Source organism: Oryx dammah, unplaced genomic scaffold (genome assembly GCF_014754425.2).
Source record: "Oryx dammah isolate SB20612 unplaced genomic scaffold, SCBI_Odam_1.1 HiC_scaffold_25, whole genome shotgun sequence".
Lineage (NCBI taxonomy): Eukaryota > Metazoa > Chordata > Mammalia > Artiodactyla > Bovidae > Oryx > Oryx dammah.
Genome location: NW_024070209.1, coordinates 77,420,071 through 77,435,720, shown reverse-complemented (window position 1 = coordinate 77,435,720; position 15,650 = coordinate 77,420,071). Strand labels below are relative to the sequence as shown.

The 15,650-nt window shown below is 56.0% G+C and overlaps 2 protein-coding genes across 2 annotated transcripts in view; one reads left to right on the top strand and one right to left on the bottom strand.

Moving 5' to 3' along the window:
- The window catches only part of HS1BP3 (HCLS1 binding protein 3), a 49,120-nt gene extending 42,657 nt beyond the window's left edge, over positions 1-6,463 (bottom strand). Inside the window, exon 1 of the mRNA XM_040224985.1 lies at positions 6,371-6,463. The gene's annotated coding sequence lies outside the window, so the exon portion shown is untranslated. The remainder of the gene's footprint in view (positions 1-6,370) is intronic.
- Positions 6,464-7,161: 698 nt separating this feature from the next.
- Positions 7,162-11,180, top strand: GDF7 (growth differentiation factor 7). The gene is made up of 2 exons (XM_040224982.1): positions 7,162-7,555; positions 10,222-11,180. Exons 1-2 carry the CDS (start codon positions 7,162-7,164, stop codon positions 11,178-11,180), a joined length of 1,353 nt encoding a protein of 450 aa, XP_040080916.1.
- The last annotated feature ends 4,470 nt before the right edge of the window (positions 11,181-15,650 follow it).

Here is a 15,650-nt window from a genome sequence, read left to right as displayed (position 1 = left end):
ATTTGAATTCTGGTCTCTTGACTCTCGGGAACCATCAACATTATAGCCCAGGGGGCATCTGTTTTACTTCCAATATAGTGCTGGGCTGCAAGGGCCCACAACCCCTAACGACGGGCAGGGCAGGGGCTGAGCCCTCAACCATCCTCTTCCTCTCCTCCAGGGTACCCAGGGCATAGCTGGGGTGGGACCTTCCGAGACACACAGAGAGCAAAGACACAGGATCACAGAGGGCACCCCCCCCTTCCCTGGCAGCTGTGATGCCAAATGCCAGGGTGCTGATCCTTTTCCCTCCTTGGGGACTTGGCTGCCCTGCATGGGCAATGCAAGGCGCAGGGCAAGGAACCTTCTCTTGTCATCAGGGGCTCCAGGCTGCAGCAGAGTGGGTCCAGTTTCCAGTGGCTCCAGCTGGTAGAATCCAAGACTGACTTCCCAAGTGGCATCAATCCTAGTGTGCCAGTTCACGTTCCCAGGTGACTTGTGAACTTCTGTCAGCAGAGGTGCCTTTGAGAGGTATAGTGGCTCTCACAGGCACCGGGTACAGACTGCCTCACCTTCAGAGCTGTCAGGAGACTACCGTTCTGCAGGTATGCAAACAGAGCCTTGGTAGCAGTTTGTGAAGAGTCAGGCATCATAAGAAAAGTTGGCCCAAAGAATCCCAAATAATCTTTTAGACATCCTGGAGTGTAAAGTCAAGTGGGCCTTAGGAACCATTACTATGAACAAAGCTAGTGGAGGTGATGGAATCCCCTCTGAGCTACTTCAAATCCTAAGAGATGATGCTGTGAAAGTGCTGCACTTAATATGTCAGCAAATTTGGAAAACTCAGCAGAGGCCACAGGACTGGAAAATGTCGGTTTTTATTTCAATCCCAAAGAAGGGCAGCGCCAAAGAATGTTCAAACTACCGCACAGTTGTACTCATTTCACATACTAGCAAGGTAATGCTCAAGATCTTTCAAGTTAGCCTTCAACAGTACATGAACTGAGAACTGCCAAATGTACAAGCTAGGTTTAGAAAAGGCACAGTAACCAGAGATCAAATTGCCAACTTTTGTTGGATCATAGAGAAAGCACAGAAATTTCAGAAAAACATCTACTACTGCTTATTTGACTATGTTACAGTCTTTGACTGTGTGGATCACGACAAACTGGAAATTTCTTAGAGATGGGAATACCAAATCACCTTACCTGTCTCCTGAGAAACCAGTATGCAGGTCAAGAAGCAACAGTTAGAACAGGACATAGAACAACTGACTGGTTCAAAATTGGGAAAGAACTATGTAAGGGCTGTATTTTGTCACTCTGCTTATTTAATTTATATGCAGAGTACATCATGTGAAATGCCAGGCTGAATGAATCACAAGCTGGAATCAAGACTGCTGAGAGAAATAACAACAACCTCAGATATGCAGATGATGCCACCCAGGAAGAGGAACTAAAGAGCCTCTAGATGAAGGTGAAAGAGGAGAGAGAAAAACTTGGCTTAAAACTCAACATTCAAACAAACTAAAATTATGGCATCCAGACCCATCACTTCATGGTAAATTGAAGGGGAAAAAGTGGAAACAGTGGTGGATTTTATTTTCTTGGGCTCCAGAATCACTGCAGGTGGTGATTGCATGCACAAAATTAAGACGCTTGCTCTTGGAAGGAAGGCTATGACAAACCTAGACAGCGTATTAAAAACTAGAGACATTACTTTGCTGACAAAGGTTCATATAGTCAAAGCTATGTTTTTATTCCAGTAGTCATGTATGAATGTGAGAGTTGAACCATAAAGAAGCCTGAGCACCAAAGAACTGATGCTTTTTAAAAAAATTTTAAATTTATTTATTTTAATTGGAGGCTAACTACTTTACAATATTGTATTGGTTTTGCCATACATCAACATGAATTGTGGTGCTAGAGAAGACTCTTGAGAGTCCCTTGGACAGCAAGGAGATCCAACCAGTCAATCCTAAAGGAAATCAGTCCTGAATATTCATTGGAAGGACTGATGCTGAAGCTGAAGCTCCAATACTTTGGCTACCTGATGCAAAGAACTGATTTGTTGGGAAACATACTGATGCTGGGAAAGATCGACGGCAGGAGGAGAAGGGGACGACAGAGGATGAGATGGTTGGATGGCATCACCAACTCAAGGAACATGAATCTGAGCAAACTCTGGGAGATAATGAAGGACAGGGAAGACTGGCGTGCTTCATTCATGGGGTCATAAAGAGTCAGATACAACTTAGCTACTGAGCAACAACAGCAAATTCTTTCAAATCCTTGAATCCTAGGACCTGAGTCAGAAACATGGTGGCCAGAGGAAGCAGCTTCTGCAGAGGACAGGTGGGTGGCCAGGTGCTCGCCAAGGCAAGGATCCGGGGGTGAGAGTGTGGGGACCGCTTCTCCCCACCCCAACTAAGAAACACCCACCCCCTCAACGAGGCTGCTTCTCTGTCCTCCCCCTGTTGGAGCCAGTCTCACCTCCGCTCTCTGAGGAGGTAACAGCTGAAGTCTGGAGTTCTTGGGACACTGAGGGGTGGCCTTCAGACTAATAAAGAACAGAAGTTGGAACTTGAAGCCCCTGGTTTTCTCCCAGCTGTCTCTAAGTTTCCTGCACCAGCTGCCCTCTGACTGCTGGACAACACAGGGGACTAGGAGGCCACCTTCAAAGTGTGCTGCGCAGCAGGTAGGGCACAACGCCTCCAGGCCAGGAGAGAGCACTCCCACCTGCCTGGCCCACCTACCAAAGGACCCTGTGACCCTGGAGGAAGCCCCAAGTGAGCCCGGGGTTGGCCTGGCCCTGTGGGCCCCAGGAGGCCAGCCACCCACTCAGCAGAAGGCCTGATGGGGGGCCAGGAACTCCTGGTGTCACGTTCCCCTGTCCTCAGGGAGGGAGCCGTCTTCACTCCAGACGGATGCTCAGTCATGGCTCCCAGGGAAGCCCTGAACAGGGCATGGGAGACCTGGTCCAAGTCAAGCCCTCGCCACGGGCCTGACTCGCTGACAGGTCACTTCATGTAAACTTAGCTGTCAGACCACATGCTCCTACCGGCTCGTCCTGCTCTGAGCTCCGTGGCTTCTCCAGCCATGGGCAGGCCCTGCTGCTGCTGCTGACAGGCTATGTTTGGTTGGCGAGCTCCCAGCTGATGCCAGAGGCAGGAAGGAGTCCTCAAGACGATGCTTTCATAAGCCTCACCTGGACCCGAGAGTTTTCTTTTCTGCCAAGAATTTTCCAAAGAGCTTGCAGGGCAAGGCAGGACCCTCTGCCTCTCCACTGGAGCTGAGCAGAGTATTGCAGGTCACACCCCTACAATCCCATCTCCGCTGTGAGCAGCCAAGGGTTGGGTAAAGACAGGATGACTCCAGGCTCTGCCATTCATCAGGTTACCTGCGGAAGGTGTTACATTTCTCTGTGACTCAACTTTCTCTGTCAATAAAATGGGAACCCTGATGCCTGACGGGCTTTCCAGGTGGTTCAGTGGGTAAAGAATCTGCCTGTAATGCGGGAGACACAGGAGATGCGGGTTTGACCCCTGAGTCGGGAAGATCCCCTGCAGAAGGAAATGGGAACCCACTCCAGTATTCTTGCCTGGGAAATCCCATAGACAGAAGAGCCTGGCGGGCTACAGTCCATGGGGTTGCAAAGAGTTGGATACACCGTAGCAATTGAGCATGCACGCACACACCTCACAGGACAGAGCAGTGGTGAGACGTAAGTGCCATGAAGTCACTTAAGCAGTTAGCAACATGCCTGGTACTTGGTGGAGAAGGAAACAGCAACCCATTCCAGTATTCTTGCCTGGAGAATCCCATGGACAGAGAAGCCTGGTGGGCTACAGTCCATGGGATCACAAAGAGTCAGACAGGACTGAAGTGACTTAGCAGTAGCAGCTGGTACTTGGAGAACCATAATTGTCATTTAGTTAACGGTAACCATTGGTTACCATCATTATTTGAGAGGAAGGAGAGGGAGCCAGGCATGACCCAAGCTTCCTTCTGCCTCTCTCCTTTCTGGGCTCTCCTTCAATGTGGCCACTGCTGGTCAAAAAGACCCCTAGGCCCTGCTTCCCATCAGTTTACTTTTTTTATTTTTGCCAGCATCAGGGCTTAGTTGTGGCACTTGGGTTAGCTGCTCTGCTGCATGTAACACCTTAGTTCCCCAACCAGGGATCAAACTGGTGTCCTCTGCACTGCAAGGCAAATTCTTAGCCACTGGACCGCCAGGGAAGTCCCCCATTACTTTACTTTGAACCACCTAACAGTGCACCATATATTCAGGTGCATTTATGCATGTAAGTGTTTACCATCTCTTTTACCCTTACAAGAGCTCCATGCATTTGTCCTGTGTGTTGCTGAATTCACAATATACGGAAAGCCACTCATGGTTAAGTATTTACAGGAAAGAAGAAATGTATAGAGGAATGGCTAAATGATGAAGAAATGCATTGTTGTCTGACTTGACAGACCAAGAAACACAGGCGACAGTGGCTAAGGCCTGGCTCAAGCACACACATGATGGGTGGGGCTCCAGCAGCAGCAGCCTACCCGCAGCACGCTCCTCCAGAGCCTTCCAGTGTCTAGAAGCTGCTTCTTTCTCAGCCATCCTCACCCTAGGGATCTGGAACAGACTGGGAGGGGGGAGGCTCCGAGCCTGTCCTGTTATCCTGGATTCACACCAACTTCCTGAATTGAGAATCTCCCCCATTTTACAGATGAGGACATTCAGTCTCAAAGGAGCTTGCTGTCCCTGCTCCCCTAGGGACAGCAAGGGCCCAGGGATTCCAACCAACTCCTCATTCCTAACCCCCCGAGTGATCTCAAGGCGGAGGTATCATGCAATCAATAAAGTTTATTTGGCACCTGCTCTGCCAGGCCAGTGCCAGGACCATTCAGGTTCTTGCCTTCACACAATTGGAGGAACTGAAGCCCAGACGATGCAATGGGGTCTGGTTGTTAACAGCAAAACCAGGACAAGAACCAAGACTACTGGACTCCAGCTCAGAGATGCCAGAGTGTTTGCACAAATCAGGGTCTTGATGATACGCAAAACATCTAAAGACTGTTCACCGTGGCTGCAGGAGGAAAGGAGTCCAAAAAAGACAACAGGGACCCAGTCGTGGCCTTCACAGAGACAGCTGTGGCTGAGAGGCCACTACTTTGACTGATCAGTGTCTCTCTCTAGGGGGTCGGTTCTGCCAGGCAGCCTGCCTAGATTCCTGCAGGGCTGCTCTGTACCCGCACCAGCCAGAGAGGAAGATCCCTGACCACAGCCTTGTCGAAGCTTTGGGTCCTTGGCCCCCAAATCCAGTTGGGTTAATGCAGCCCCAGTAATCCCAGCCCCCCACTGCCCTTCCTACCCAGACATTCTTATGCGAACCTCGGGCTTTCCCTCCCCGCCCTCTGTCCACCTGATCCCCTTGCCAGGTCTCTCCTGCCCCCCTAAATCCCGAGTGGTGAGTGACCCAAAGTCCCACGCTGAGCGGGCCCTGCATCTTCGCAGTGGTCGGCAGGATGACGACTGGTAAATTGACTTGGGACGAAGCAGCGGGTACAGGGGAGCTCGGGAGCCTGGGGCCGCAGTCGGCGAAACTCCTGCGACTTTGGGTCCCGAGGCGTCGCATTGACGCTGATCACCTACTCAAAGAAACCGTGACTCGCTGCCCCCGTCTAGATTTAGAGCTCGGTGGCAACCCACTCCAGTGTTCTTGCCGGGGGAATCCCAGGGACCGGGGAGCCTGGTGGGCTGCCGTCTATGGGGTCGCACAGAGTCGGACACGACTGAAGCGACTTAGCAGCAGCAGCAGCAGAAAATACAATGTTAAAAGAAAAAGATGCGCCTGCCCTGCTACGGGGATCCGTCAGGTTCGGCCCTCTGTCCGCCCGCCAGCAGATCATCCGTCCGCTGAGCCTTCTGGCCCTCTACGGACCGATGTCCCGGCTGCTGGTGGAGCTGAGCCGACACCCAGACCTCTCTCCTCGGCGCATCTCCCTGAGATGGCGGCCTCTGACCTACCTCTGCCGGCTGCTCACTCAAGCGCCCCGCCGCCCTTGCGACGGCGGTCTTGGGCGCCCCCTCCATCCTCCTCGCTACCCACCAACCCAACTCGAGAACCGCGGCCCGGGAAGGAATTACAGAGGCGCTACCCTGAGGCTCTTCGCCGCCCGCCCTCCCGGCTCCAGGCTCTCTCGAACATACCTGAGAGCCCATTTCCGTTCGCCGGGGCTTCCCGGGAGGCGGGAGGGCGGAAGGGGTCCTTACTGTCCACGCGCAGATGAAGTTGAGCCGCTCCCGCGCGGGAACCACCCCGAAGTTGCCTTCGTAGTTCCTGAACTCCTTTAAGATCCTGGCGCCCGTCTAAGCGCGCGTTCCCCACCCCTACCTTTGCGGGTTCGACCGTCGGTCCTCATCCAGCTGTCTTTCCGGCCTGTCCTTTCAGGCCCCTAACTCTCTCTTCCCTACCGGTCCCCTTTCCTGCTCCCGCCTCCCGCTCCGATCTTTGAAGGCTGTGCCAGGGTGGGGAACCGCGCGACCCGTGAGCAAAAATGCGCTTTGGCGGCGACCCCAGGCGCCCTGTGGCCTCTGTGCGCCCTCGTGGCCTCTTTGTGCGTCCTGGCCACGGAATCGTGGCACTGACCGGCGGGGCGAGCCCCTCCGCCGCCCCACCTCCGGCGTCTCGGGCAGAATAGGAGCGGGGAGGGGGCGGGTGGTTCTCCGCAGGGGAGTTGGGAAGGAGCTGGGCGGGTACGCGCGAGGCCTCGGAGCTTCTGACTCCCGAGGGCGCATCTGGCCCCCGGCGCAGCGTGGGCGGAGGGGGGGTGGTCGCCTGGCCCCGGGGAAGCGAGGCGGGGCCCAGGTGGGTGGCGGGAGCCTCGGGTCGGTGACACTCGCCTGGCGAGAGTGGGGACGAAGAGCTCGGGTGGGACGAGGAGGCTCCGGCCCGGGGCTCGGCTTTAGGAGAGAGTAGGGGGCGCGGCGCTGAGGCTCGAGCGTTCAGCAGGGGGCGCTGCTCCGGGCGTTGACGGGGGTGGGGTGGGGTGGGTTGGGAGAGGAGGGGGGCCGCAGCTTGCAGCGCACACTTCCCCCATTATTAAACATTATGTTCAAAAGGCGCCGGGGGACTTCCCGAAGCCACGGAGCCCGCGCCGCCCGCCCGCCTGGCCCTCGGAGCCCATGGACCTGAGCGCGGCCGCCGCGCTGTGCCTGTGGCTGCTGAGCGCCTGCCGCCCCCGCGACGGGCTAGAAGCAGCCGCTGTGCTGCGGGCGGCGGGGGCAGGGCCGGCCGAAAGTTCTGGGGGCGGCGGTGGCGGCGGCGGGACAACCCTCGCCGCGGCTGCGGGCGCCTCCGCTGCCCTGGCCGCCGCGTCTCCCGGGCCTCGCGGTGCGCGCCGCGCCGCGGGCTCCGGCTTCAGGAACGGCTCGGTGGTGCCGCACCAGTTCATGATGTCGCTTTACAGGAGCCTGGCCGGGAGGACTCCGGCCTGGCCAGTCGCCGCCTCCACCTCGGGATCTGGCCGCCACGGCCGCGCGGACACAGTCACCGGCTTCGCGGACCAGGCGATCCCAGGTACTCTGCCGTTACCGCGCCCGTCCATCCTGTCTTGCGCCCCAGCACCATTCCCCTCGGTGTGGCTGGGGGGACCTCGGTACCCGCACATCCCAGGCTCAGGTGTTAGAAAGTTCTCCGAGGCCCACGTACCGGACCTCGCAGCGCCTGGACTCTGGCTAGAGCCGCGGCAGCTGGCGGGGGCCCGCGGCCCCAGAGGGCTATGCCCGTCCTCTGCCCCGGGTGCCCTGCCCCTGCCAGCCCCGCGGGTCCCTTCGAGGAGGCAGGCTGAGTTGGAGATCCGGAGAAGCAAGGCGGGGATTCGGCCCAGAGGGACTGAGCAGAGGTTGCGGCGTTGGCTGCTTGATTGCTCTGCAGCTCTCAATCTTGCGGGGAGGGCCGTACAAACTGGGGGAAACAGAGGGGAACGCAGGACAGAGCGGGCATCAGACTAAAGTACAGGGCTCCGGAGAGGCTGGTGGCATCACCAGATGCGAGGAGGGCCCTTCTCAGCAGGCTGATCTCGGTGGAGGCGGGTGCCTGCCTGGGGCTGGATCCCTGGGGAGGTGGAGGTAGAGGAGAGGAGGCTATGCAGAGAGGAGAGGAGGGCCCGCCAACCTGCAGGAATTCAGGCCTCTCTGGGACCAAGCACCCCACCTTGCTCCACCCTGAGCCCTCCAAAGGTAGGACTTGGGTGAGGCAGTGGTGGTTGGGGAGTGTCATCTGGATTTTATTAATCTCTATTGAAGCCATTAGAGCAGACAGATAGGGAAAATTTAACTAATTTCAGGCGGAAATGCAAGTAATTTCAGCCTTAATTCTATCCAGCCAGAGACCCAGCCTGGAAGGCAGGAGGGAAAGAAAGGCAATAGGGCTGGGAAGTAAGTGCTGCTGCCAACCCAGGCCCTGCCATGAGCCAATGGAGGGTTCTGTATATCCACTGCTAGCCTGGGAAGGCAGGTAGAGGGGGTGCAGTAATCAGGTTTCTCATTCCCTCCAGCATACACACAGGGTCTACACAGGCCGCTTTATTTGGGAATGCAGGGACCGTCTGGGCCCAAATGGCCCTAAAGTCTGGTGGAAATTTTCAAGCATTCTCTGAGAGCCTGGGGTGCCCCCTGGATGGGATGCTAGGGTACTTGTAGGGAGCCTGAGTCCTGGTGTGCAGACCCTGGGGAGGGGGTCTCCCAGCTGTGGGAGAGGTGAGATGTGTATGGCCCTGAGCTTGCAGAGAGGCACCAGATGCTCTTCCTTAGATCGAGTTAGGCCTGCAGTGGCCTCAGCCTGAGCTAAATCACAGGAAATCTCAGAGAGAATGCAGCAGCAGAATCTCAAACCAGGGAGAGGCTTGCAGGGGAAGCTCAGAGAGAGTGCTGCCTCTCACAAAGCCCCGGGGAGAAAGCATGGGGAGACCGAAGGAGCACTGCCTAGTGCCTCTCCTGCTTGCCTTCTGCCCTGAGCCTCCACTCAGAGCAGGGATGCCTGAGGTCTCCAGAGGCCGGGGCAGCACCCACACTTCGGTCCTCAGGAGTCGATGGCTTGGCGTCCAGTGGTTGGTGAGCAACACTCCAACAGTGGGGGGAGTCTGCACAGTCTCTTAGCGTTTGGGGCAAAACGAAACCATATGACCTTCTTCAAAGGGAGCTCCTTATCTGCTGCTTGGTGGAATTTCAGCTCTTTTCTTCCTTTCTGAGCCCCCAAAGAAAAAAAGTGTCTATAATGAGAAGTAAAATCCCAGAGGCCGAGTTGAGTCCTAACAGAGGGAAAGGCTAGGTCTTCGAGGGGACCAGCGGGGCCCTGGCGCGAAAGCCAGTCGGTCCTCTGCCTTCCCTGCAGCAAGGCGTCCCGGCCGCTTTAAGCCCTTCCCAGAAAGTGGCTTGCGCTCCTTTGCCGCCTTTCCCTTCCGTCGGAGGGGGCGGAAACACTGGGAGAAATTTGAGTCTGTAGTTCCCATTGCGACCAGGGGCTGACCCGGGCCCCTATTTGGGCCTCAGTTCCTCTCCGGCAGAGCAAGGAGCCTGGATGCGGGAAAGGGGGTCTGCAGCCCTGCGGACACGTGCCTCTTCTGGACGAATCTTGGAGGCCCAGCCTGCCCGGGAGATCGTGTCCGGCTGGAATGTCCAGGCAGGGCTAGGGAAGAGAAGCCGCAGCAGTTTTCAGGGGAGAAGAACTTTCGGTTTTCGCCCAACCGAGACTCTGAGACTCTCCTGGCGGATAAGGAGGTCCATAACGAGCAGTCCTCGGACCGTGCCTGGCCCAGCCTCCAGGTCTTTAAGAGGTGCACTACTTCTGATGCGCCCATCAGGCCTCTTTTTCTGCCACGGGCCGAAAGTCTGGCCTCCTCCTTAGTCTTCGAAAACCCACGGCTCTGGGGCAGACAGCCGAGCTGTACACAGGAGCCCTAAGGCTTGGGTCTCGGGTGCCCACGAGGCGCGCTAAGTTGGTTGGGTTGTTGGACATCATTTAGCTCGAATCAAAGCTCACATCCCGATAACCTGAGCGACGGCTCCCTCTCTTTTCGGCCAGGTTGACGGCTTTCGGACTGGAGCCGAGACGTGCGAGTGGGCGCCGGCCACAGCGAACCTTGCTCCCACATCCAGGGCAGTTGGGACTGTTTGCAGTTAGAGGGTGCACGCTTCGCTCTCACTCTCGTTCTTTCTCTCTCTGTCTCTGCCCGTCCCCTGCAGACGAATCGGCAGCCGAGACGGGCCTGAACTTCCTGTTCGACGTGTCCAGCCTTCCCGACACAGACGAAGTGTTGGGCGCGGAGCTCCGCGTGCTGCGCCGAGAGTCCGGGGCGCGGGGCCCCGGCCGCGCGAGTCCCCCGTTGCTGCTGCTGTCTACGTGCCCCAACGCCGCGCGCGCCCCGAGCCTGCTGCACTCCCGGGCCGCCGAGTCCCTGGACACCGCGCGTTGGGAGGTGTTCGACGTGGCAGACGCCTTACGGCGCCACCGCCGGGAACCGCGCCCCAGCCGCGCGTTCTGCCTCTCGCTGCGTGGAGTGGTGGGTTCGGCGCGGGTCCCGCTGGCACTGCGGCTGCTGGGCTTTGGTTTGCGGGGCGGCGGCGGCGCGGCGGCGGAGGAACGGGCGCTGCTGGTGGTCTCCTCCCGCGCGCAGAGGAAGGAGAGCTTGTTCCGAGAGATCCGCTCCCAGGCGCGCGCGCTCGGGTCCGCGCTGGCCGCTGAGACGCGGCCGGATCCGGGACCCGGCATGGGCTCACCGACCGCGGTCATCGGCGGGCGCAGGCGGCGGCGGACGGCGTTGGCCGGGGCACGGGCAGCTCAGGGGAGCGGCGGGGGCGCGGGCCGGGGACACGGACGCAGGGGCCGGAGCCGCTGTAGCCGCAAGCCCTTGCACGTGGACTTCAAGGAGCTGGGTTGGGACGACTGGATCATCGCGCCCCTGGACTACGAGGCATACCACTGCGAGGGCGTGTGCGACTTCCCGCTGCGCTCGCACCTTGAGCCCACCAACCACGCCATCATTCAGACGCTGCTGAACTCCATGGCCCCGGATGCGGCGCCAGCCTCCTGCTGCGTGCCCGCGCGCCTCAGTCCGATCAGCATCCTCTACATCGACGCCGCCAACAACGTGGTCTACAAGCAGTACGAGGACATGGTGGTGGAGGCGTGCGGCTGCAGGTAGCATGCGGGCCGGCTGGGCCAGGGCGGGGGCAGCCGCGCCACCCAGGGACTCCCCGCTGAAAAGCAGCTTGGGGCAGAGCCTGTCGCCTCGCGGGGGTGCGCGTCCGAGTCTGGCCCGGCGCCCTCGCGGAGGAGGGAGCGCGCACGTTCACGCACCAGCACGCACAGCCGCACACTCCTCACTCGTGCACACGTGCACGGTGGACGCATCAGAAGGCCCTGGGAAGAGAGAATCTGACGCTACCGAATGTCACAGGTCATGTGTATCTTGCAAATAGATATCTATTTTTGCGCCCACTGCCCCCTTTTGGGGAGGGGGGTTTGTGTTGCCTTGACAGTAACTGGCACTAAATCGAGTAGAATCAGGTTAGGGAATTGGGGGCTTCAGAGTAGGGGGAACTAACGGGATACTCGAGTAAGTCTCATTTCACCCCCTTTTTGTTTCTGGCCAAGTGTGGGGCACAGCTGGCTGGGAGGGAGGGGGCGGAGTTCCCGGTGTTGCTCCTGGGGCAACACCCCAGGAGGTTTTTCTTAGGAGCTGGGAGGAGGCTTCTAGGGTTGGAAAGAGGCACAGAGGTGAGTGGGGTGGGCAGGCTCCTGCCAAGGACGGAGGACTGGGGCTTGTCTGCCAGGTAATGCCCTTTCTGAAAGTTTGCGTTGCATCCGCATCCGCGTCATTAACTCTGGAGAGGAACCGCTGCAAAAGGCCTCATCTTTTTCCTTTAACTTCCAAAAGTCTAACATTTCCCAGTTTTGAAGGGGGAGTTTGTCAGAAAGACTGCATTGTGGAGCTTCCCAGATCTCTGCAAAGGTCAGCACCAGTTTTTGTTGTTGTTGTTTTGTTTTAATCAGTTCAAATTGGGAATTATCTAGAAAGTGGAAAAAACAATTTAGGAGAGGATAGGTGAGATGGGGGATAGGCTTTTAACTGCGGGACTGATCTGACTTGTGCGGGACTGATCTGACTTGTCATGGGGTAGAGTGGTGTCTTCCACGTCCTGCAGCTCCTAAGCTGGGTAGACCAAGGTGGTCCTAGGGCCTTGGGGGGGACGCAGGAGGAAGCTGGTGCAATGTCTGGGGCCTGGGAAAAGGGGTTGTTATGACTTTCCCTAAAGACCTGCCAGGAGGTTTTTCTAAGGAGCTGGGAGGAGGCTTCTAGGGTTGGAAAGAGGCACAGAGGTGGGTGGGGTGGGCAGGCTCCTGCCAAGGACGGAGGACTGGGGCTTGTCTGCCAGGTAGGCACAGCCCCCTCCAAACGGCACCCTCGGAGTGGCCCACATGTGCTTGTGCTTAGCTATCAAGTCTGTGTCGGCTTTTGCAGGCTTTCACTGTGTTGTTGCTGTAGTTTTTGGCAGTGTGATAGTAACGGGAAGTGAAGCCACACAAAAGTGCTTTTGTGAGATTTCAGCTCCCCACAGCCCAGTGGTTCGGAGCAGGAGGAAGGTCGGTCCCTCCCCTCCTTGCTCCGTGGAGGGGCATTTGCAGTTTCGCTGCTGTGGTCCCTTCAGAAGGACCGTGGTGTGGGGGCCAGAAGTGGAAGACTATCCCGGGTCTCTCTGTTTTGCCCCAAGAAGTCTTGTTGATAGTAGGATTGTCTGTCCTTGTAAAAGGGAGGCAGAACATGACAGCCTTCATTGTTTTATTTGGTTCATTTCTGCCTAGGGGCCCTCTGTGGCCTGTGTAAATGACTGAGAGAAGGGAAAGAAACAGGTTGGATTCCACCTGCCTGGGGCTCCAGGTTTTCTTGAGAAACCCTGCAGCCCTCCTGGTCCTCCTGCTTAAGGCTGTGCTGGGCTTTCTCCTTTAGGGTCCCTGAGAGGCCTTCTTCACTCTTCTTGTCTTGGATGCTAAGATCCAGGGCGATTTATACAAATCTTCATTCTCAGAATTCTCTTAAAGAGAGATTTGAAAGATTTAGATACAACTCATTTATTTAAGGGTCCCCACCTGAGTCCTTTTTATCTTTTAAAATCCCCCCATAGGAGGAGAAAGCACATTTATAATGTAAATTTATATGCTGTGGCTAGGTAAGTAGCTATCCATAACCAGAAAATGCAAGTCTCTTCTCATTAAAACAAAAATCCCAAAGCAGCAGCTGCAGTACACTTCCAGTCAATTTCAGTGACTGGGCAAACATCTATGAATTTTGCCAGAGAAGTGAAACTCTCATTTTCTAAACTATGATTTGAATAGTATTTGCCTGGTGATTACTCTGAGACCTGTCACAATGAAGAATTTTTTTTTTAAAGGTCACTAAAGTATTAAAAGTCGTGATATTAGAAGTTTTAGAAAGGGAGCTGAAAAACTATAGCTAAATATTATTTTGAAGAAATTCTAGGATATTTCATCTCTTTGGACAAAAGCAAACATTTGATACTTTGTTAATGACTAGGAGAAACACCTGGAGGGGAAGAAATGTCTTGATTTAGTCTGAGCTTTCTGTAACAGGAAAAAAAAAAAGTCCATTTTCTGTTTCCTCCTGTTGACCCGCTTCCACCAAGATGTAATGGAAATGATGGAGGAAGTAGGGTGTCTCCCTCGTCTGGAGTCCAGGCTGCACCCCCTGGTGGGGGGCATTGTCCTTAGTCACTGACAGCTCCTTCGATGACCCCTGATGCCCTCAATGTGTTCTTTGTTTACCAGATAAAAGGAATGCTGCCTAGATTGTATCTGGAGCTGCACAAACCCACCAGGGACCACTGTGTCCCGTCTTAGGCCTCTATATCTCAGAGTTAAAAGGAGGTGAACAGAGAGCATGATGTGTATTGCTCTGTAAAGAAAGACAGCAAACGGGCCATCACACATGGAGACAGACAGATTCTTGCTGTGGAGATGTGGTTAGGATAGCTTTGTCAAGACGTGGACGCACGTGTTTTGCCTGCACAGTCAGTAGTACCCTGTACTGTCGTCTGTCTTCCAGGCAGTAGGGAGTGGGCCCGAAACAGCCAGCCGGAATCTCCGGTCCCCACGGAGGGAAAACGGGCTGCTGACAGTTATGGACAGAGTGTCAGGACTGTGAGTGAAGGTGGCCCTCCTTTAGCCTTGGGTCCCCAAACTCTTCCTCTCAAAGGAGACCCAACTTTCTAGATTGCTGGGGGAGAATCGAGATCCTTCAAACCATTCTTTACTAGAGAGGAGGGTTTGGCATTGCTGCCTGGGGAGCACAGGGCAGGCCAGCTGGGGCCCTCGGGGATGGTGCCAGGTCTGCCAGGCACCCAGGCAGTCTGGTCACTGCCGCTTGAAGCCAGACTTCCGTATTAAGGGTGACCCCAGCGCTGGCAAGTGGCTTGCCCACCGATGCTGCCGTGCTTGCCTGGTTGAATTCTGGGTTTCCAAGCAGCAGGACTGGGTCCTCTGGAGACGGTGGCAGGCCTTGTCAGCTTAGCCTGGGCGAGCAGGCCTGAGCCGCGCCATTCACCTGTACATGCTCCCCTTCACCCTCCTGTCCTGGCCAGTTTTGTTGCTGCCATGGAAGGGAAGGGAGAAGACAGGTGGACCGTGTGATTGTCGAGTCACCCCGTCAGACCCTCTATGGGGACTTCTCCCTTGACGGCTCTCGGAGATGTCAGCAGGAGCAGAAACCTCACTCCCATTTGTGCTCTAGAGAGTCTGACTACCTTGTGGATGTCATCACAGTGTAACTCAAACCCTACAAGTCAGTTATCCTGTTTGCAATCTCATTCAAACTCAAAGCAAAAAATAACTAGGGACTGTAGACTGATCTTTTCCTTAAAGCAGAGACAAAAACTGAATGCTTTCCAAGTGCAGCTTGTGCAAAGTCTGACTTTCCTCTTGCTTGAACGTGGGCTCTAGAGAATCCAATGAGAGGACCAGAAAGCACTGTAGCCTCCTCTGGACCATGCATGCTGTTGGGGGCCTTGGGGATTCTTGGGACACAGAGCTTCCTGCAGGTCCAGAAAGCAGGGCCGGCTCAGTGGGCCTTGGGCAGAGGACCTCTGGGGGACGCCAGGTGGGCTGGGCTGTTAGGTGCTGGAAAGCAGGGTCCTAGAGGGCCTAGGTTGGATCGTGCTCTTAGAAAGGGTCTGGACTGGGGAGGAAAGAGTCATGGCTGAGTGACCCCAGAAGCTAGAGGGCAGTGAGGTGGGAAGTAGCTGGACCCCTCCACAGGGCTGTGGGCAGTGCGGAGGCTGAGCCCTCCATGGAAGTACCCGCAGGAAGGCCACTCTACTGGACGTCTCTGGAGAAGTCTAGCAAGTCATGGGTGGTTACCTCCCTGCTCAGAGTGTCAGTAAAATGAGAAGCGCCTGGGTCCTGTGGTTTAGAATTGTCCTTCGCCCCAGAGCCCATTCACGTCATTCAAAGGCAGAGCAGAGGTGACTTCCTGGAGAGGTTCCCTCCAACCCAGCCCCAGAGCCTCTCTCACAGGTGCTGTAGCTTTTCCCTGTGTGTGTGTGGGTGGGTGCGTGTGTGTCTGTTCATTACACTCTTGGCCTCCATTGGTGCTTCCTGG